Source organism: Dromiciops gliroides, chromosome X (assembly GCF_019393635.1).
Source record: "Dromiciops gliroides isolate mDroGli1 chromosome X, mDroGli1.pri, whole genome shotgun sequence".
Lineage (NCBI taxonomy): Eukaryota > Metazoa > Chordata > Mammalia > Microbiotheria > Microbiotheriidae > Dromiciops > Dromiciops gliroides.
This window is the reverse complement of record NC_057867.1, coordinates 50,438,786-50,461,669: the sequence shown is the minus strand read 5'-3', so window position 1 is coordinate 50,461,669 and position 22,884 is coordinate 50,438,786. Positions and strand designations below refer to the sequence as shown.

The following is a 22,884-nucleotide window of genomic DNA, read 5'->3' as shown; positions in this document are numbered from 1 at the left end:
GGTTCCAACCTCTCATTTCAGACTGATTTCCTATTTCAGCCTACTTGCTGTTCCACATTATTCATATACAATATTGTCATTTCATTGGCACTTCCAAGTTAGCAAAGCACTTTACAAATATTTCATCTGATCCTCACAATAATCCTGGGAAGTTCAGGTGCTGTTATTATCCCCATTTTACAGATGAGGAAACTGAGGCTGAAAGAGGTGATGTGACTTGCCCAGGGTCACACAGCTAGTAATTATCTGAGGTCAGATTTGGACTCAGGTTTCCCTGACTCCAGGTGCCCTAGCCACTTTGCCACATATCTGGCCGAGAGTACAGACTGCCTCTATAGTTCATACCTTTGTCTCCAACCATTTATATTCACAAGTCCCCAACCGGAATCTGGCCAAGGTAATTGGCCAAAGGAACAATGCTCTGAACCAAAAAGAACTGGAAAGCACAAGAGGCTAGACCTCTATCAACTTCTGCCTGGGAGGTCACAAACCTCAGAGTTGATGTCCTGAGGGAGTTAAAGAGGAGATTATTTTGTGAATCTTAGATTAGGAGTCATCAGACAGGCTGAAAGAACCCTCTAATAACCCTACTGTGACACCCAGAAATAGCCATGTAAGCTAGAGGCTGATGGGGAAAGAGATTGCAGTTGTCCATCAAAGAGGACAACTAGAGAAGCCATCCATCCAGTAACGATGCTAAGTCCCGTGAAGACTAGCGACAAAGTAATCTGCCTGGTCCAGTCCAACAGCAGCTCAATGGCCGAGTGACCTGCTTGGCATGGTCTGTTGTGTGCCATACCCACCCGCCCAACAACCTGTTCAGTTCAGCCTAGCATCATATCAACCTTTCCAGCTGAGACACCAAGGAGCAAGGCCAACTGAACCATCTGTCCAATGAAAATGTCAGGCCTTTGGAGACGCTAGTCCTGCCTAATAGTGGAGTGATTCATCCATCACTGACACTGATGTCTCACCCTGCCATGAATTTGTTAGGATTCTTCAGAGAAAGAAAGGACATCAGGCCCTGCTTTCTAGACTTGTGAGTTGCTTTAGTCATATGTGTTCCCTACATGTGTGCCTCACTACCATTATACTTTAAGTCTGTGCCCACTCTTTCCTCCTGGATTCTGTGGCATCTGTGTGGGATGGAAGATCTTCTTTGTAACTACTGTTCTTGCTATGCCATTTGAGTAAATGCTTTTTGAAAAAGCTAACAGAATCTACTTGCTGATTATTACAGGGAAACACACTGGAAGGGGCTTGTAAAATACTGTGTTAGGAATGGTCTCCCACAGAGGCAGTCCTAGAACTTGAGGTAGCAGTCATCCCTCTGGGGAAACTACTTGTCAGGATCACTGAAAGTTTTGGAGAGTAGCCCAGAGGGGGATTGTTCGTGTTCGTTCTCATTCTCTCATTCTCTCTTAAATATTGTACTTGAAAAGCAGTGTTGTACAGTGTGTTGAGCTGATCTGAATCAGGAAGCCTCACCTCTGATACAAACTACAGTTGTATGACACCAAGCAAATCATTTCACTTCTCAATGCCCCAGACATCTCTGTTAAAACAATCAGTTGTTGAGCAGGCCACTTCCCTTATATTTCCAAATCATACTGCTTGCACTCTGGCCCTGTTCCTCCCACCAGAATGCAGACTCTACCCCTGTGACCTAGGACTCTGATAGGGGAAATTTCAGTGGCCCAATACCTCCCTTTCTTTTGAACTCTGGCTCACTTATATTTGTTGTTTTTTTCTATTAGAATGTAAGCTCTTTGAGGGCAAGGACTATCTCACTCACTTGCATTTGTATTTCTAGCAGTGCCTGGAATATGGTAAGCACTTAATAAATGCTTTTTCATTCATTTATTCTTTGGTAGAGGAAGTTAATTCATGGGGAATTCCTTCTACTGGTTTCACACATATAGGAGTGTGTATATGTGTGTGTGTGTATATATATATATATATATATATATATATATGTATATATATATATATAAACATACACATATGACTACATAGTCTATGCATATATGTATGCACAAATTTGTATTTACTTATGTGTGTGCATGTTGTTTCCCCTAATACTCCTTGATGGAAGGGATTAGTTTGTCTTTGTATCACAGTGCTCGGCACAAAGCTGAATTTAGGTGAATTGACTGACTGGAAATGTACTTCGTTTAGTGACTCTTAGTGAGGGAGGAAGGAGAGTAGTTTTTCTATGATTTCATTCTATACATTCGGGCATGGAATCAGGGGAAGGGACAGAGCAGGGAGGAACGAAGTTCTTGCAAGTTCCTGGATGTGCCTCTGTGCTGAAGAGATAGGTCCCTACTTGAGACAACAGGACAATAGGAGGCAAAACTCTGTGCACTCCTGGGCTTTTCAAATGTAACGGGCATATATATATAGCAAATGACTGAGCTTGTACTCCGGGTCACCAAACTTTTTACAGAGCAGCTGTAGTCAGGGCAGGAGGGGCTCTGAGGCAAAGGCTATCATTCAACAAAGGAAAAACTTGCCATCTGTCCAGTCTTAACAGGCTGCAGTTAAAGGTCAGGGTCAGATATCTGGATTTCCCATCAGTCTATATTTGCTCTATAGCTATAGGACAACAGAGCCTAGAGGCAAGAGGTGAAAGGAATGAGTGCTGACTCCTCCACTTATGCGTTTGGCCACCTGGGGAGAACCCCTCTGAGCCCCCTCCTACCAAAAGTCACACAAAGGGTCATTTCCCAATAAACTCAGCAGATAGATCAGAGAACTCCCTTAATTAATTTCCCTACAAGTACAATCCAACTCCATGTCAAATTGGGAAACTTTGTCGTAAAGTAGTTCAGCCATTCCCCCCAGACAACATCAGGTAATGTATACTTATGCTATCTACTTCACTGGGTTACCAGTCATTGACACTTTAGTCTGAATGAGTCATAAAGGCTAAGCAGAGGTGGAGGGGGTGGTGATCTGTGGAAGGAGTATCCACACATATGAGATCACTGGTCCCTTGAAACATTAACTATGACTGAGCTTCAGATCTTTTCTTGAGAGCCCTAGGGAGAACCCAGAGAACATTGAGCATCTGAGGGGAAAGGAAGGGCAAATTAAAGAATTGATCTTAAAATAAAAAAAAAATTAAAATTAAAAAATAGTCTTTATGCCTCAATGTACTAATTTTCCTTCTCCAAATCTCCTTCAATTCAACAAGCATTTATGAAGCATGTACTGTATTGCCTGGTGCTGAGGGGTAGGTACAAAGACAAAATGAGAGTCCCTACCTTCAAGCAGGTTACATTCTAGGGGGAAGAGGATGGAAATATGGAAATATAAAACATATACCAAGTAAGTATGAAGTAATGGCTTTGAGGGAGAAGTGTCAATTGGTTGGAGGGCTCTACATACCATCGGCTCTGTCCTCATTTTGTATATATTTCATATTTGTTTATCTGTGACCATGTAGATACTACCCCCAATAAAACAAACTCCTTGAAGGCAGGGCTTGTCTTGCTTTGTCTTCGTATGGCCCAGGGTGTGTCTGGCACATTGTTGTTCAGTTGTGTCTGACTCTTTGTGACCCCCACGGACCATACTGTCCATGGGATTTTCTTGGCCAAGATACTGAAATGGTTTGCCATTTCCTTCTCCAGTGGACTAAGGCAAACAAAGGTTAAGTGACTTGCCCAGGGTCACATAGCCTATAATAAGTGTCTGAGGGTGGATTTGAACTCAGCTTTATCCACTTGAGTCATGCCAGCTGCTTCCATCTAGCACATAGTAGGCACCTAATAAGTACTTGTTGGCTGATTGAATTAGCCTGAAGTACTTAAGACATTTAGTTAGTCTTCCCCAAAGGAGTATTTTCTACCCTAAGGTGCTCGCACAGAGGATACCAACAGAGAATTATACCATAAACAGATTAAACCTGCAGAGGAAGGACAGACCTTACAATTGCAATTCTGCTGGCCCAGTTAGCTTTTGCAAAAACAACACTAGACTAGGTCAAGAGGACCGTGAGTCAAGAGGAGATGAGTGCGGATTGAGGACTAGACAGACTTTGTGTTACAGTCCTGGCTCTGCCACTTACCTGTGTGACCTTGGGCCAGTCTCTTCTCCTCTCTGGGCCTCAGTTTCCTCATCTGTAAAATGAGGGAATTGGGCTAAGATGATGTCTAAAGTTCTTTTCAGTTCTAGATCTCTGATGCTATGGTCTTGCTACTTCTCTCTGGGCCTCAGTTTCCTCAAAAGTGAAATGAGGGAGTTGGGCTAGATGACTTCTAAGGTGCTTCCGAGTTCTACAGCTATGCTCTCTGGCCTGGGAGGCCTCAACTGGGGGACAGCTGCGGGGGAGGGGCCAGAGCCCTCCCCGGGGTCTGGGGGAGGGGGTAGTGACAGAAGGGAGGTGGCTGGAAGGCAGCAGGCTGGAAGGTCGGAAGCCAGGTGGGCAGGCGAGGCCCCGCCCCCGCCCCGCCCCCCGCCCCCGCCACCTCCCCTCTTGGCCTGCTCCGGGAGTAAGTAGCTCCGCCCAAGGCGAGGGAGCCACCGAGTCCTCCGCTTTCCCAGCAGCCAGTGCAGCCCCCCCCGCTCGGGTGACAAAGGACCGGGAGCCCTGTCAGTTGTCGCCTCTGCCGCTGCCGTCGCTCAAGGAGGGGGAGGGACCGAGCCCGAGGAGCCGCTGCTGTCCGAGGTGAGAGTCGCCGCCTTCCCGGCGCCCACTTCCTCCGGCGAGGAGGGGGTGGGGGTGGGGTCTCGAGCTCCCCCTCCCTTCCCCCCGACCACAACAACAACCACACACAGCAGCCCCCCTCCCCGTCAGGACGCCCCCCCCCCCCCAACTCCACGTCGGCTCGCGCTGTACCGGCTCTGTGTGTCCGTCCGCGCAAGCGCGAAGCCCCGCTCCCTCTGGGCAGACCCCCACCCCCACCCCCACCCCCGTGGAGGGGGCTCTGGTTGTCGGTCAGTGTGCCCGGGCTGAGTTGAGGGGAAGGGGACTGGGTGCTTCGACGGCCTGCGGGCGGTCCGAGAGAGCTCGGGGCGGGCGGTGCTGCCTCAGAAGTCAGTGGCTCGCGTGGCATCGAGGGGAGGGAGGGAGGGAGGAAGAAGGGAAGGGGCACTCGCCCCCAGTGGCCCCCATCTGGGCGCTTCCTCTTGCTCATCCTCTTCTCCCTCCCACTGCGCCTGGCATGGGTAGCAGCCTTGGCTCTAAGGGACAAGACTGTGGGGGCGGGGATGGGTGGGAAATCCTTCAGTCCGGAGCCTGGGCTGGGAGGGAAGTGTCAGAGAAGGGTAGGGGAGAGTCCATGAGCCCCCAAAGATAATCGGATGCTGGGGGCGGGGGAGGGGGGGAAAGGCGTGGACCCCCTCCACCTCCCGGGACCTCTGGGGCAGCACTTGAGCTGTGCACAGCTGTAAACAAGCTCACGTGATCTGCCCATGTGGAACCAGGGTAGGGACACTGGTTTGAAGTGGGCCCGGGGCATGTTTACCCGGACACCCTAACCGAGGCCTGGAGGGTTTCTGCCCTTGGCCAATGTGGCTGTGGGCGCCCTGCTGTGAAACCACTTTTCGTAGGATAGTAGGTGGAGAACATCTTGTCCTGTGCCCTGGTCACTTTACAGAGGAAGAGACTGAGGAATGGGCAGGCTAAGTGACTTGGCCAAAATCACACAAAGTAGTAAATGGCGGAGTTCCAGTACTCTTTCCACTCCATGTCACTACTTTTCTGGGGCAGTGAACGTCAGTTCCTCCAGGGCTAAGTGTGGGGTTGGGGAGGGGGGCAGTGAAGGGAAAGAAACCAGTGACCCCTTGACTCCAGGACGAGAAAGGGGGTTAAAGCTTTGAAATGTTGGTCGTTTTGCCATGCCCACAGAAACGTCCTGCACTTGGAATTCCTTCTCTCAAGCTGAAAAACTGTTGCTAGATTAGTAATCACTCATTTCTGAAGCACTTTGAAGGTTTACAAAATTCATCCCCCACAATAACCCTGTGAGGTAGGTGGAGTAAGTATTACTTCCATCTTATGTAAGGAAACTGAGGTTCTTCGGGGTTAAGTGACACACAAACTATTGTAGGCATTACTGTACAGGTCTCTTCATTTAAACAGCTCTAGAGTTAGAGGACCTGAGTTCAAATCTCCACTCTGCTATTAAACTGTGTGACCTTGGGCAAGTCACTTCACTTCCTTTGTAAAATGTGGAGTTGGACTAGACAGCTTTTCTGAGATCCCTTCCAGCTCTGGATCACATAGTCTGAGGGATATTTATTAGGGGCCTACTATGTTTCAGGTTTGGAGATACAAAGACAAAACAACAACAACATTGCCTGTCTACTAGGAGCTTAAGCTGAACTGAACCTCCAACCACATGTCCAGAGATCAGAAGATACAAAGTTATTTCAAGGGTGGGGTGGGTAGAACATGAAACAGCTAGAGGACTTAAAAGCACTTAGGCTGAGTTGTGAAGGGAGCTGGTGCTATTTCCAAACTACCAGCCTACCTCTCCGTTAAGGGATTTAACCCATCTCTTATTGTACATATCAAGTGGAGTTGTTGTTTTCAGTCAAGTTAGACTCTTCGTGACCCCATTGGGGTTTTCTTGGCAAAGATACTGTTTGCCTTTTCCTTCTCCAGCTCATTTGACAGATGAGCAACTGAGGCAAACAGGGTGAAGTGACTTGCCACAACTAGTGAGTGTCTGAGGCCAGATTTGAACTCTGGAAGGTGAGTGCCATCCCAGCATTCTATCCGCGGTGCCACCTAACTGCCCATCAAATGGAGACATGCCAGCAACTTGCATGTGGTTATGATTGGTTTAAATGAGAAGAAGGGAAAAACAGAAGCTCAATTGTGTCTTTCAGGATTACTTAGTAACCTATTAGGATGCAGAAATGAGTCAGTGATGATTTTGTTTGTTTTATAGAAGGCAGATGGTCCCCTCAGTAACTAGGTATGCATACCCCATTCCGTATAAGAGCTGATTTAGGGGCAATTGCTAGAAAACAGACCAAAGGTCTTTTATAACCGTCCTGTTTCTTTCTGGATTATTTATACCATTTCCCTTTTCAAAACATCCACCTGGTAGCATTGAAGATAGCCTCACTTATACCCCATTAATAAAAACTTGACATTTTAACAGAACAGAGCTTGTCAACATGGTGCAGGGTCTGTTTCAATCCAACCTGGTCCCGAATTAAGTGGGAAAAGTGGTTATTAGCACTTGACAGATAATGATATATTTGCAATCTATGAATGAGTTTTAGAAGTATTTGGGCTGGACAGGGCTTATAAACATAACCAAGGATGGAGATATTTACAGTTGGGAGGAACCTCATAAGCCACCTAGTCCAACCTCTCACATTTTACAGCTGAGAAAACTGAGTGCTAGAGAGGGGAAGTGACTTGCCCAAAGTCATGCAGATAGTGAGTCTCAATCCTGAGGCCTCTGATTTGAGGCAGCACAGTTCGTCCTGTAAGTCACTGCCTCCTCCGTGGAACAGTAGCTACCTAGCTAATTGCTACATCGTACTTTCTAGGGAGTGAAGTTTAGAACAGTGATTTGGAAACTTTTTAAAGTTGCAACATTTTCCTTCCACTCAAGTCCTCCTAGGTCTGGAGGTGCCGCTTGGTTTGCTGAGGCTGTTAGGAGTGCACATGTGAGCTCTGGTGAGTTGTACTAAGCTGAAGCTTTTCAGACACAGGCCTGGTGACAGACTGTGTGTCTGTCATCTGAGGACGAGCCGTGATAAGTTCAGAAAGGCTTCCCAAAAGGTTGGCCCCACAGTGATGAAGTTGGGCCAAAAGCAGCTCATAAAGACTGCCTGCCGATTCATGGAGGGCTATTCATGGAGGGCTTGCTGTCTGCCAGTGGCAGAGCTCACAATTGGCAACGCACAGATCCTTGAAGTTTGGATTGTAAGCTCCCTGAGGGCAGGGTCTATCTCATTTTTGTCTTTTCATCCCCAGCATGTAGCACAGTGCCTAGCACACAGTAGGTGTTTAATAAATGCTTGCTGATTGCTTGATTGATGACATTGTCTACTCCTTCCTGAAGGTGCTCTGTGTTTTAAATTTTTCATACTGTTGCAGATATTAAGGATAAACTGGAGGGTTACAACCAAACCTGGGAATTAATAAAAAATAAGCCATGTGGTTTTTTTTAATTGTTTTTTTTTTTTTTGGTGAGGCAATTGCGGTTAAGTGACTTGCCCAGGGTCACACAGCTAGTAAGTGTTAAGTGTCTGAGGCCAGATTTGAACTAGGGTCCTCCTGAATCCATGGCCGGGGCTCTATCCACTGTGCCACCTAGCTGCCCCAGCCATGTGTTTTTAAAAATACAGTGTTGGGGGGACAGCTAGGTGTCACAGTGGATAGAGCACTGGCCCTAGAGTCAGGAAGACCTGAGTTCAAATCCAGCCTTTGACCCTGGGCAAGAAAAAAAAAGTATCATGTTATAGGAGAATTCTTTTTTTATTTTAAAATGTATGTTACTCATCCTTTACATTTTGAATATGATTCAGTCTCCCTATATGTAATTAGGCAGTACTAAACTTTGATTGAATAGCTGATAGATGACCAATACTCTCTAATGGTATAAAAATGTTATTATCTAGCATAGAGTTATAGGAATGAGTGTATTATTTATTACTTGAGGAAGTGATGATGGCACCCAGAGCAATACAACACATTTATAAACACACCAACAATCTTAGTCTTTGTAACAAAGGAATTCATAGACTCATAGCGTTAGAAATGTAAGAGGCCTCTGAGGCCATCTAGTCCAGCCCTCTCATTTTATAGAGGAAGAAATTGATCCCCAGAAAGAGGTAGTGACTTACTCAAGGTCACACAGGTAGGAAGTAGCAGGGCTGGGATTTGACCCCAGGACCTCTGACTCCAAAGCCAGCCCTCTTATTCACCGCACCAGGCCACCTTCCCCTTGTGATTGATTCCCTGTAATTCCTACAATAATAGAAATCCAAAGCTATGGGGACTTGCATTTTGGAAAGAGGACAAAGTGTGTGTGCATGTGTGTGTGTGTTTGTGGGGGGGCGGTAATAGTAATATGGCAGGAGTAGAGGAGCTTATTCCCTTTAACTGTTCGATAATGGAACTACTAGACAAAAAAAAACACATACTGTTGGAAGAAATATTTTCTGCCCCTAGATAAGGCAATCTAACCTTGAAAGTGATTAAACTATTCATGATAATCAGGGTGAACAGTTGGGGATGGAAGCAGATGGTAGTTTGTATACTGTAGCTATGGAAATGCTTGAGTAATAATGGTTCTCAAAGTTTTTAGACTGGACCACCTCAGTTTAAAAAAAAAAGAAAACAAACACAAAAGACTCTTTCCCTTCAAAAAAAATTATGCCACTTCTCCCTAAATAAAAATAGCCACTATTGTATTAATTTAAAAGTGTGTGTGTGTGGTTTTTTTTACTGGATCTCTCCCCATCTTGCCCAGGCTGGAAATGTAGTGGCCACCAATATCCCAATACTGATCAGCATAGATGCTTTAACCTGCTCTCTTTTTCTAACCTGGGTTGGATTGCCCCTCCTTAGGCAACCTAGAGGCCCTCTTCTTCTGGAAGTCTACCATACTGGTGCTGGACACTTGATCAACTTTGGTGTAACTGCAGCTCAAAACTTAAGTTCAAGGGATCCAGTATGGCCTAAGACTCTCCTGGTAGCAGGAATTGCGGACATGTGCCACCGTGCTTGGCAGTTTTTTTTAATCAGCTCAGGTTCCAGACTACCAATGAAAGGACACAATTGTCTTCCTGTATATTTATTCACATAGTCCATACTTTATATTTTCAACTCAAAATGAATAAATGGTATGCTAGAATACAAATATCTAAGTTCAGGTCTACTGTTCATCTCTATGTAAGAGGAAAAAGGAAGTGCTCCTATGCCATTGTTTGTCAGAGGGAGGGGAAGAGAGCAATTTGCAAAATTATTACCAGATGGTTTGCACATGTAAGATTTCTTTTAAAATTTAATTCAGGAAAAGAAGGCCAAGGCAGCTTCTTCAATGCCAGCATCTATCTTCTAGGAAGGTTGAGGATATTTTGGAACCTCAAAAGAGGTCTGAGCCAATCTTGGTACACACAGCCTTTAGGTAAACAGGAGCCAAAAGAGGGAGGCAAGACTACCCTTTGCTAATCTCTTACCTCCCCTTACCCTAATCAATATAGCTAGCAGCAACATACTGGCTTCTTTAATGTAAACTAATGGTTCTGATAAACATCAAGGAAACATTTCACAGTGGATAAGCTTAGAGGTGAAATTGTTCAGTGAATCAACAACCATTTACTGAAGGCCTACTCTGTGCCTTTAGCTGTACTAGGTACTGTTGAGGCTACAAAGGAAATGTGACAACTTTCCTGCCCTGGAGAACCTTACAAATAAATGCAACAAATGTTTATTAAGTTCCTACCAGGTGAAGAACACTATACTAGGAAAGGTAGGCGAGGTACAGATTTATGTAACACATGGTCCCTATTCTAATGGAGTTTAGAGGAGAAAAAGGACAAGTCACCAAGTATTTATTAAATACCTCCTGTGTGCCAATTACTGTGCTAATCCAAGAGATACAAAGAAAGTTTAAAAAAAAATACAACAAAACTAGTTGCTCTTAAGTAGCTCACCATGGGGCAGACAACATGCAAACAGCAACATATAGATAAGATATATACAGAATAAATTGAAAATAATCCCAGGAAAGGTACTAACATTAAAGAACCAGACGCAAATGACTATAAGAGAAAATTGAATTGGGAAGACAAAATCAATAACTTTGAAACAAGGAGAGGGCAGTTAAGTGCTCAACTGTAGGATCCAGCCAATAAAGTACTTAGGAAGGGGAGATTAGTTCGGTCAGACCCACACTAAGTGAAAGCTTCTTCTTAGAGGTAGGTCTTAAACTGGGTCTTAAATAGTAGGTAGGATTTGGGTAGGCAGGGCAGACAAACTGATGTTTGTTTGTTTTTAACATAACCTTGATTACAGCTTGCATTTCCTTTTAAGTACAAAATAAATTCAACATGTCCTTTTCAAACTGCTTATGTTTTCTTTTGTTCTCTTCTGTGCAGTTTTTCTTTTTCTACTCTGAACTTAATAATAAAAAACCTTGAACATTTCCATGTACACAGCAGAACACAATAAGATTCAAAACTCTGAATCTTCATTTTATATTGCTTGCTTTAAAAAAAAAGTGATGAATTGTATATTACTTTCAAAATTGTTCTGTTTGTTGGTGTTTCCTTCTGAACTTCCTTTGTTTTCTGTGTACGTTTTTTTAAAATGTTTCAGATGTTTCTTTTTTGGTATCACTATTGCCAACCCCCTTCCTCATTAAAATGGGGGGGGGGGGAACCCGTATAATAAAGAAGCAGAGTCAAACAAAACAAATTCACCCAGTGTCCCTGGCCAGAAATAGCTGTCTCTTTCTGTACCTTGAATCTGTCCCTTCTGTGTCAGGTGGATAACATGTTTCAGGAGAGGGCCCCTGGAGCCTTGGTTGGTTGATACTTTGATCAGACTTCTTAAGTCTTTCCAGCACTCTCTCCAATGTGCCATTACATTCATATGCCACAATTTCTTCATCCATTCCCCAATTGATGGGTACTCCCTTAGATTACCTTTCCTTGCTTTTCTTTGCTTCCCTCTCCCTTTTAAATATTCCTTCAGGATCAAGAAGTTTATTTGCTTGTGTCTATTTCCTCTCCCATATTATCCTCTCTCTCAAGCCCTGCTTCCTATCACCAATTGTTCCCTTGCTAAGTTTGATGTAGTTCTACCCCACAATGGTCTGTGTGTTCAACCCTCTTTTGTCCATTTCCGGTAAGAATGAGGTTCACTCCTTCCTCCATGTTTAAATATTGTTCTTCTCATACACCTCAATTATGAGAAATAGCAAGTTCCACCCCTTTCCTCAGCCCTCCTTGGTCACACCTCAGATCATCTGATTCCTGCACCGATCTCTACCTCCCTGGGCTGAACTATTTGGATATTTGATATTTAGGGTGTGGCTCCTCAGGGCCATCTCTGACATCTCAGAACAAGGTGCTAGGGACTGACAAGCCCTGGGTTATCCCAGTCTGAGTGCTGCTGGGCTTTCTTTGGGAGCTGCCACTTTAGGGGTCTTCTAAAGATTGTCGCTGTGTGCTCTCAGCTCTTTTGGGGCTTTCTCATGGGCCCTGTCCACTCCTGCTGACATGGAGGGAGCACTGCTTTTCAGGGTACACGTGTCTCCACTTTCTGGGTTGCTTTTGCTGGCAGCCTCCTTTTGTATTGCCCGTAGGCTTCTGGCTTCCTTTTTATACAGTTCTGAAGTGGAAGAAGTCACTGTAGGTGCTCACTGGATTTCAGTCTGGTGTGATTTTAATGTTTCTTTTCCTTTCTTTTCCTACAGTAGGCATGTGATCAGGCAGCCATTTTGGCCAGAAGTCTCTTCTGTGCATTAAAAAAATGCTTCAATGATCCTCCTTCCTTTCTTTTGTTTTGGACAACTCTATATCAAGCCCCATCCCTCATTGAAAATAAGGTTGAAAAACAACAAAAAAACATTTTTTCAAAATTCACTTGTTTTACAGTGTTCTTGTTATTATTTGGAAAACCTTCAGAGCTCTGATCAGCTCAATGAACAACTGAAATCCCAAAGGGCTTGTGATGAAGCATGCTTTCCATCTCTTGACAGAGAGGTGGGGGACACAGGGTACAGAATGAGACAGAGGGTTTTTGGACATGGTCAATGTGGGAATTTGTTTTGCCTTCCTATACATATCTGTTACAAGGATTTTGGTTTTGCCTTTCTTGTTTTCAATGGGGATAGAGGTGAGAGGGAGAGAAAAGAGATTATTGCTAATCGAAAAAATCAAATTAAAGTTTAGATAATTCCTTTTATTATATAAATTGTTCTGCTTCTGCTCATTTAATTCTGCAACAATTAACATGAGTCTTCCCAGCTTTCTCTGAAACTGTACCTTTCATCATTTCTTATGGTGAAAAATAATATTCTATCACCTTTATGTAACAATTTTTTCAGTCATTCTCTGAATGATGGCCACCCCCTTAGCTCTACTTCTTAACCATTACAAAAAGAGCTGCTATGAATATTTTTGTACACGAGTCCTTTTCATTTTTCTTTGATCTTTTGGGGATATAGGCCAAGTTGTGGTATAGCTGAGTATACATATTTTAGTGACTTTTGGGGCTTAGTTCCAAAAATCTTTCTAGATTGATTGGACCAATTCACAGCTCTACTAACAATGCATTAGTGTTCCTATTTTCACCCTATCCCCTCCAGAAATTATAATTTTCCTTTTTTAAATTTTGGTTGCCATCTTTGCCTACCTGATGCGTATGAGATGGAATCTCATATTTGGTTATAAATGTTTATTAGCGATTTGGAGCATTTTTATATGGTGGTTGCTAACTTGGATTTCTTCCTTTGATAACTTCCCATTCATATCCTTTGACCATTTTTCTATCAGAGAATGACCATTGTTCTTGTAAATTTGAATCTATTATATATCTTGGATAAGAGACCAAATTTAGTCAGAGAAACTTGTAAATGTTTTTCCCTGTTTCCTTTCTAATTCTAACTGCATTGGTTTGGTGTGTGTAGAAACTTTAATTTTATGCAATTAAGCTGTTTTTATCTTCTGTGATCCTCTGTATCCCTTTAAACTCTTAAGGTTACTGAGGGGCAGCTGCTGGCAGCCACAGCTGCTTTTTCAAAGCAGGAAAAAAAAAGCAGTATGGATTATGAAAAGAAAACAAATTGATTTTCTCTTAAAATGAGTCAGGGAAGAATTTGCTAGGGAGCAAACTAAATGAGTAAATATGGTTTTTTTATATGAATTGAATTTTTTGATGAATGTTATGATGGCATTTTGAGAAACTGCCACTATAGGAAATGGGTGAGAATTTCCAGAGGTGAGGCCACTCATCTGGGCCAATCACAGGGAGCCTTTTACTTCTGAGCAAAGTAACAGGCCATCATTACTGTACTCAGGAAGTCTGAGGATTGTTTATACATTAGGCTGGCTTAAGAAGACTGCCTAGATGGCATTTTTTTCAAGCTTAGGTAACTAATCTCCAGTAAAGTCCTTCTTCGGTGATTCATCATCAGATAGAAGGGACTCTGGGCTCTCAAAGGCTGTGTATTTCAGCAGAGCAAAAGCTTCCCAAGCTGAAAAGGCTTCTGTGCCATCTATTACCAGAGGACCAGCCTAAGTGTGGTGAGGCCCATCATCCAAAGGTTGGCCATTGGCTGATGGATTAATTTTTCTGGCCAGAGCATCTCACAAAGACTGTTTCCTAATACACAGAAGGGCTGCAATCTGTATCTGTGGAAGGGCACTTCTTCCAGTTGCTTTGGCCGTAGGCAGCCCTAGGCAAAGGTTGGCCTTGGTACACTCTGACCTACCCTTTCAGAGCCTCTCAAATCCCAACTTCTACTGGCAGACTTTCCTGGTTTCCATCTCCCTTCTCTCCCAGAACCTTTCCTTTCAGATTAGTTTCATATACTGTGGTGGGTTTTTTTGTTTGGTTTTGTTTGGGGTTTTTTGGGTGAGGCAATTGGGGTTAAGTGACTTGCCCAAGGTCACACAGCTAGTAAGTGTCAAGTGTCTGATGTCAGATTTGAACTCAGGTCCTCCTGAATCCAGGGCCGGTGCTCTATTCACTGCACCACCTAGCTGCCTCCTTTCACATCCTTTGTATAGATCTTATCTATACCTCTATACTTACATATTATCTCCTCAATTAGGATATATGCTTCTTGAGAGCAGGAATTGTAGGGTTTTGGTTTTTTGTTTCTTTGTTCTTTGGATTATCTTTGTACCCCTAGCACAGAGCATAGTGCCAGGCACACAGTAGGCACTTAATAAATGCTTGTTGCTTGACTAGCCCTCTCCTCACTCATGTAGGTACTTCTAACCACCCCAGCAGCTAGTGCCCTAATGTTGCCCACTGTGATGCCTCATCCAAATCTGCTCTCCCTGGCATGTGTCCAGTACTCTGAATTTCAGCCTTCTTCACCTATAAAAACTCACCTCAGGGCATGGGCCTTAGCTTCCTGTCCCATGGATGGATGGCAGTGTGGCATAATCAGGAGACCTGTGTTCTACCTCCAAGTTAACCATTAATTCACTGTGTGATCTCAGACAAGTGACTAGTTCTTTGTGCCTCAGGTTTCTCATCTGTAAAAATGAGGGAGGTGGAATAGATGTTTACAAAAGTCCCTTCCAGCTTTGAAATTCTGAGACTCAATGATTGTTGGGAAGCAATCTCATAGACTAATTCACAGGAAAGTGTTAATATTTGATAACTATAGCTTGTTAGCTCTCCCAAAGGATCTTACATGTTCACATTTTGCAGTACTGACTGGAGAAGAGGAAAGATTGTAAAAATGCCCATCTCCAGAATCCCATCAATTCAGGGCAATTGCCATGCTATGTTTCTCTCTGTTGGCAGGCCTGTTCATATTGCTATGGTGACCTGATGCCAGCTCCTTCCCAATTTTCATTGGGATCAGTTTAGGAGACAACTTTAATTCCTAGCCAAGAGAAATGACAAATGGAAGCAGGTGCATGAAATGGAGCACTGATAAGCTGAGCAAAATGGTTTAATGTTTTTTTTTAATGACTACGAGAAAATTAACAGTGTAGGTTATGATTCATGGAAAAATCTGGGGTAGAAATGAATTGTTAAAGACATGACTTTAGCTAGGACTAGAAGGTGGAATAAGAGAATATTGGAAGTGAAGACCCAAGAACCTTGGACTTCCACACCTTCCTAAAGTTTCTCACCTTAAGTAAATTTATGCTTTTTTTCTTTTTTCTTTTGCAGGCAACGGGGTTAAGTGACTTGCCCAGGGTCACACAGCTAGTAAGTGTCAAGTGTCTGAGGCTGGATTTGAACTCAGGTACTCCTGAATCCAGGGCCGGTGCTTAACCACTGCGCCATCTAGCTGCCCCCTAATTTATGCTTTTTTTTGCCAAAGTCAGTTGCTGTTGTGTGAAGAGTTTCTTTATGAATAGGGGTCAAAGTATGATGCAAAATTTACTAATGGGAAATCGGGACCCTTGACTTCTTGGCTTAGCTGCCACCAAGGAGTTACATGCAAGTCACTTCCCTTTGAGGCCCTTGCTCTGGAAAATGAGAGGGTTGGACTAGGTCTCTAAAGTCCTTCCTATTTCTAACATTCTGGGATTCTAATTTGATTCTTTCTATTTTAAGAAAGAGCTGGGGCAGCTAGGTGGGGCAGTGGATAGAGCACCGGCCCTGGATTCAGGAGGACCTGAGTTCAAATCCAGCCTCAGACACTTGACACTTACTAGCTGTGTGACCCTGGGCAAGTCACTTAACCCCCAATTGCCTCACTAAAAAAAAAAAGAGCTGAAGTTTTTTCGTATCTTATTTCCCCAGTGCCTATACGTTGATAAATACCTTTCACACTGTCCATCACTTTTCCTAGGTTTAAGAAAAATGTGTCCTTCAAAGCTCATTTTCTTTCTTTGAAATCCCACATAGTTTTCAAAGGTAGCACTTTATCAAAGGAGGCGCAATGCATTGGGACAATGATGGCAAATTTGGGTATTCTGGCTCTAACGAAGCTTGCTGTGTGGAGTAATTAAAGAATTTATTGCCCTTGAAACAAAAAGGGTTTACTAGAATTCTGAGAACACCTAATCCAACTTGGAATGTATGGGTTATAGTATTTTGGTTTTTAAAAGAAGAAAAAAGAAAAGCTGTACAGTATACTTAGACTGAAAAGGTTATAACTTTTATGTAATGTGCATACATAACTAGTATGGTTTATGGCCATAGAGTAAAAAATAATAGTAATAGTAATTACACATTTATATAACACTTAAAAAAAAAAAAAGAAGACGGGGCAGCTAGGTGATGCAGTGGATCAAGCACTGGCCCTGGATTCAGGAGGACCTGAGTGCAAATCTGGTCTCAGACACTTGACACTAGCTGTGTGACCCTGGGCAAGTCACTTAACCCTTATTGCCCCTCTCACCCCCCCAAAATAAAAATTTTTAAAAAAGAAGAAAGCCCCTGAAGAAATCGAAACTCACAGGTTAGGACTGCATAACCTGATGTATTCAGAATAGTACATTTATTTTTGTAAAGCAGTGTGGTATGAGTGGATGGGATGCTGAACAAGACATTGAGCAGACCTGAATTCTAGTCTGAGCTCTGGCATTAGGTAGCGGGGTGACATTGGCCAAGTAACTTTACTTTTCTCAATCTCAGTTTTCTCATCTGTAAAATGGGGATAGTAGTCCCACATCCCTCATGGGGTTGTGAGAATCAAAAGAGAATTCTAAGGTAGCTCGAAATCTATGTATGATGCTATGTGAAATGCTTCACAAACCTTCAATCATTCATATAAATGGGAGCTGCTCTTCTGTGTTTTCGAATGAGATAGTCTGACTTAGATGATCTCTCTGGCTCTTTTGAGCTCTAAACGATTCTGATTCTATGATTAATGGGCTGTGTAGGTGAATAAAAAGTGGAATGTTCAACTGCTGGGAAAGTGCTTAGTAGACTTAGGTGCTACTGGAAATGTTGAAAGATGAGGAGGAATGGGTCAGTGTTTTTCTAATGAGCATAAGGAAAATATAATCTAGGGCCCCATTTGGTCAAATTTGGAAAGTCTGGGTAATAGTGCCAATGATTAAGAATCTCCATCTGGTAAAAAACTTTACCATTTGCCGTGGCCATTTTTTCCTGAGTGAATCTCAATTCAAGGTAATCAGTGGCTTACCAAACAATTTTAAGGTGTAGTCCACATAACTGAAAACTAGAGGTGTTCTGGAATTCTGTAATTTAATTTGGCATTTTTCAGGGACCTTAAAATTATTTGTATAAAGAGCAATGCATGTATGGCTTTTGAATTTTACTAAAAATAGTACATTTCAAGGTGCTGTTGATTTTTTTTTTAAACTGAGACTAGGAAACATACAGTAACATATGATCTAGTGATCAGAGTTATGACAACGTCAGCTATCTGAACAGAGCTGGAAAACTAGAATCAATCAAAAGAAGCACCTCTGAGCTTTGGGGAAAATAGTTGCCTCAAACCCACATTTTCTACTCAGTCCATATGTGGAGCAACCATTGAGCCAAACTCTTGTATACTTTGAATAGTAACCATTCTATTTCTTTCTAGGATATGGAAGCTTGTTTTATATCATTTTGTATCTCTTGATATCTTTTAGAAATTAAAATCCAATTATCTCATTCCCCTCCTCAAGATTGTTCAGTGGCTCCCAACTGTCTCTAAGATATAACTCGTCATTTAAAGCCCTTTGCAGTCTGGCTTTAGCCTACCTCTCCAGGCCTATTGCTCTCATTCCCCTTCATGCACTGTGTTTCAGCCAAGGAAGCCTACTTGCTGTCTCCCCTCTACTTAACTCTTGGCAAAGGTACCACCATGTTCCTATCGACCAGGTTGGAAACTTAGGTGTCATCCTCGACTCACTCTTTCTTCCCCAGTGCCCTCCATCCCCATAGCCAATTAGTGGTCAAGTCCTTCATCACATCTCTTGTATATGCCTCCTTTGCTGCTCTGACACTGCCCTCGCCCTGCTGCAAGCCCTCATCCTCATACCTTTACGATTGCAGAGCCTTTTGCTTAGTCTCCCTGCTTTAAGTCTCTCCCCGTTCCAGTCCACTCTCTTGTCAAATTGATTTTCATAAAAAGGAGGTCTGATTAAATAACAACCCTCATCCCCATTCAGTAAACTCCAGTGGTTCCCTATTACCTCTAGGATCAAATATGAAATACTCTGGTTTTCATAGCCTTCCAGTCTTCTTAAACCTCACTCCCTTTCATGTGCTCTTCAATCCAGTAACACTGGCCTCTTTGATGCTCTTCCCACAAGGCACTCCTCCATCTCCCATTTTCACTGACTGTCCCGAGCCTGGAATGCTCTCCCTCCTCATCTCTGCCTCCTGGCTTCCCCAACTTCCTTCAAGTCTCAGCTTAAATCTTAGAAGGTGCCAGAAGACTTTCTGATTGATTTTTTTAACGTGTAAAAGTTGATTTCAGATGCCGATTTAAAAGTTGAAATTTTGCTTTGCTTGAAGCATAGTATTGAAAAGTGCCAGGGCAGCTAGGTGGCGCAGTGGATAGAGCACCGGCCCTGGAGTCAGGAATACCTTAGTTCAAATCCGGCCTCAGACACTTAACACTTACTAGCTGTGTGACCCTGGGCAAGTCACTTAACCCCAATTGCCTCACTAAAAAAAAAAGTGCCAGTAATTGAGATCGGGGGCTCTCTTTATTGCTTTATAGGCCAAATGTAATTTTTCACAGTGCTCTGTTTTATAGCATTCATAGTGTGTGAGAGGAGGATTTATAAATGATAGTATGGTACTTAGATTAAACCTGTTTTAGCAAGCCAATAACAAGAGTTAAAGGTCATGTTTCATTAATTGATTTTTAAAACCTTTTCCAATGAATTATGAGTTAGCATGAAACTAAATGCCAGCCAGCACCTGCTTCTTGTTTACGTAGCATAAGTTCCTGAAAATGCGTTATTATCCAGTTTTTCTTGTTCTCTCTCTCTCTCTTTTTCTGTCTCTCTCTCTCTAGGATTGCAACAATGCTTTGGAGTTTTTAACTGAATCAAAGAGAAAAATCCAAACTACATCCAAAGACTGTAAGAAGAGAAGTAGCAGCAAGGAAGATTCAGTGCCAATGCAGCAACAAAGAAGGCAACCAGAATTAGTGGAAGGAAATCTTCCTGTTTTTGTATTTCCTACGGAGCTGATATTTTATGCAGATGACCAGTCAACACACAAGCAGGTGTTGACACTATATAACCCCTATGAATTTGCCCTAAAGTTCAAAGGTGAGTTCCTTTGTTTCAGGTGGCTGAAAGATGACCTTGTTCAGTCTAACTCTACTAGATCTGTGCTTTATTCTTGGCCCATGTACCTGGCCATGCCTTTATAATCATGCAAATGGATGCCTCCATCTGGGCTTTGGAAAGCTGCCCTTAAATGACTATTTTGACCTTTGTCTTTCAGTTTTATGCACTACTCCCAATAAGTATGTTGTCGTTGATGCTGCCGGGGCAGTGAAGCCTCAATGCTGTGTGGATATGTAAGTCAAAGCCATTTTCTAGTTAACTGTTTTAAGGTCGATAATAACTTTCTTTTAAGTTTAGTAATGACAGGTTTAAAAAGCTGTATTTTGCATTTGTTACTTGCTCATAATTTTTATTTGGCCTTTGCTATGCTTTGAGCTCTACTTAAGGTCTGGGTGCCCTGGGCTTCTCTGAAAAAGGTTTGGAGGCAATTTAAAACAAATTGGTCAAATGCTTGTCATGTTTAAAACATTGCAGGCAGTGTAGATCTTGATTGTATATTTTCTTTCTTTTTTCAATCTTAAAAGTATTTTATGGGGGTAGCTAGATGTCAGAGTGGATAAAGTACCGGCCCTGGATTCAGGAGGACCTGAGTTTAAATCTGGCCTCAGATACTTGACACTAGCTGTGTGACCCTGGGCAAGTCACTTAGCCCTCATTGACTCCCCCCCCCCAAAAAAGGTATTTTATTATTTTCCAGTTACATGTAAAGATAGTTTTCAACATTTGTTTTTTTATTTAAATTTATTTTTTTGGCAGGGCAGTGAGGGTTAAGTGACCTGCCCAGGGTCACACAGCTAGTTAAGTGTTAAGTGTCAGAGGCCGGATTTGAACTCAGGTCCTCCTGAATCCAGGGCCAGTGCTTTATCCACTGTGCCAACTAGCTGCCCTTCAACATTTGTTTTTAAAATTTTTTGAGTTCCAAATTTTTCTCCCTCCTCATCTCCCCAAGACAGAAAGTAATCTGATATAGGTTATGTATGTAGAATCACATTAAATATATTTCTACATTAGTCATATTGTGAAAGAAGAATCAGAATAAAAGGGAAAACCTCAAAAAAAATTTAAAAAGTAGAAACAGTATGGTTCATTGATTTGTATATTTTCTATGAAAACCTTGGGGATTTTTTTTTAATCTCTCATTTGCAGTAGGGATATCCAAGGTCCTTTAAAAAGGTGTGTGTGGGGGGGACCACAACCAATCTTCCCTTCTCTGGTTTGTTCTCTTTAAATTACTCCATCTGCACTAGGAGATTTGGCTTTCTTTAGTAGATCCTGATTTTTTTAGTGCTATCCTGAGAACAATGGGAATACAAGCTCATCTGCTATGATTCAGCTAAGAGGCCCAGGAAGTTTACTCAAATAGACAGGAAGCGAGTAAGAGAATGATGTGAGACAGTATGGAAGGAGCTTCTTATCTGTAAGAAGCTATCAGCAGGGGGCGGCTAGGTGGCGCAGTGGATAAAGCACCGGCCCTGGATTCAGGAGTACCTGAGTTCAAATCCGGCCTCAGACACTTGACACTTACCAGCTGTGTGACCCTGGGCAAGTCACTTAACCCCCATTGCCCCACAAAAAAAAAAAAAAAAAAAAAAAAGAAGCTATCAGCAGCCAGGTGGCACAGTGGATAAAGCACTGGTCCTAGATTCAGGAGGACCTGAGTTCAAATCTGGCCTCAGACACTTGACATTCACTAGCTGTGTGACCCTGAGCAAGTCACTTAACCCTCATTGCCCCACCAAAAAAATAAAAAAAATAAAAAAGAAGCTATCAGAGAGTTCTTTCAGATAATTTCATTTGGAGTATGAGCTAAATTACTTAATGAATCAATTTATATTTGGTCTTTGCCCTAGTGGCAAAACCAGTGACTAGATGTTCTTCTGTTGACTGATATTTTATGTTTGCTTAAACCTTCTATGAGAACCGCAAACAGGTAGCTAAGTTTTTTTTCTAAAATCTTTATTTCTCTAAGAGAGAAAGCTAAAGTAGTATTCTTTGGAATCCTAGAAAACCACTAGGAATGTGCTCTTCATTACCAGGGAGGAATTTTTCTTTGAATTTTCAATATGGGTAATAAAACTCTGTTGCAAAGGCTAGACTGTTGAAATGTGGTTTCTTGCCAAATGCCCTGGATGCTCTGTGTTCTTTACTAAGAAACAGCAGAATGCATAAATATTGCTTTGTAGCAGAACCATGGACAAACTGGCTTTTTTTTTTTTTTTACAGCATTGTGTTGCAGCCTTCAATACTGTTGTACTGCTAACAATGGATTCACTGCTAGGTTGCTTATTTCAGCCTCCATGTGTTACTCACTTTAGAGTTTGTCGTGATCTGAGCAATAGATATAGATAAATAGCAGTAGAAACTAAGAGGGGGTACCAGAGCAGGAAATAAGGCTCCTGTTGCTGTTTAAATAGTAAATGCTGCAGTACTGTTATCAGAAAGATGGAACTGCTAAAATGGGGAAAGACTTTCTTCTTGATTTTTGTCTCTTCTGCATCAGACTTTTGTGTGGAGAGTAGTACTACATTTCAAATACATTATATACTTTCCCCTTGAATGAATATATACATATATGTGTGTGTGTATGTGTGTGTGTGTGTGTGTGTATCTGAATTTTCCATGTTTTTGGCTTGGGGCAAATCTGTTTTGTTGTGATTTGTTAATAACATTGTCTATATAGTATTGAAATTTACCTCTCCACTTGTCATGCAAAAATCCCAAAACCTAACAGCATTTCTTTTCTGATTTTATACAGCGTAATTCGTCACAGAGATGTTCGGTCCTGCCACTATGATGTAATAGACAAATTCCGTCTCCAAGTTTCTGAGCAAAGCCAGAGAAAGGCTTTAGGACGGAAAGAGATCATTGCGACCCTTCTTCCATCTGCCAAAGAACAACGAAAGGAAGTGGAGGAAAAAAGGATAAAGGAACACTTAACAGAGAGTGTCTTTTTAGAGCAGATGCTCTGTCAAACAGGTCGTTATTTTTAAAAAGCTT

The 22,884-nt window shown here is 42.5% G+C and overlaps 2 protein-coding genes across 3 annotated transcripts in view; one reads left to right on the top strand and one right to left on the bottom strand.

Annotated features, from left to right (window-relative positions):
• Positions 1–4,510: 4,510 nt before the first annotated feature.
• MOSPD1 (motile sperm domain containing 1) overlaps positions 4,511–22,884 on the top strand; it is a 35,899-nt gene continuing 17,525 nt past the window's right edge. For both annotated transcript variants that reach the window (XM_043973841.1, XM_043973840.1), the window contains exons 1-4: positions 4,511–4,675; positions 19,608–19,866; positions 20,045–20,120; positions 22,643–22,863. In XM_043973841.1, coding sequence (XP_043829776.1) covers positions 19,713–19,866; positions 20,045–20,120; positions 22,643–22,863 — 451 coding nt within the window. In that variant the 5' untranslated portion in view covers positions 4,511–4,675; positions 19,608–19,712. The remainder of the gene's footprint in view (positions 4,676–19,607; positions 19,867–20,044; positions 20,121–22,642; positions 22,864–22,884) is intronic.
• The window catches only part of LOC122733436 (PPP2R1A-PPP2R2A-interacting phosphatase regulator 1-like), a 102,100-nt gene continuing 87,294 nt past the window's right edge, over positions 8,079–22,884 (bottom strand). Inside the window, exon 11 of the mRNA XM_043973839.1 lies at positions 8,079–8,105. Coding sequence (XP_043829774.1) covers positions 8,094–8,105 — 12 coding nt within the window. The 3' untranslated portion in view covers positions 8,079–8,093. The remainder of the gene's footprint in view (positions 8,106–22,884) is intronic.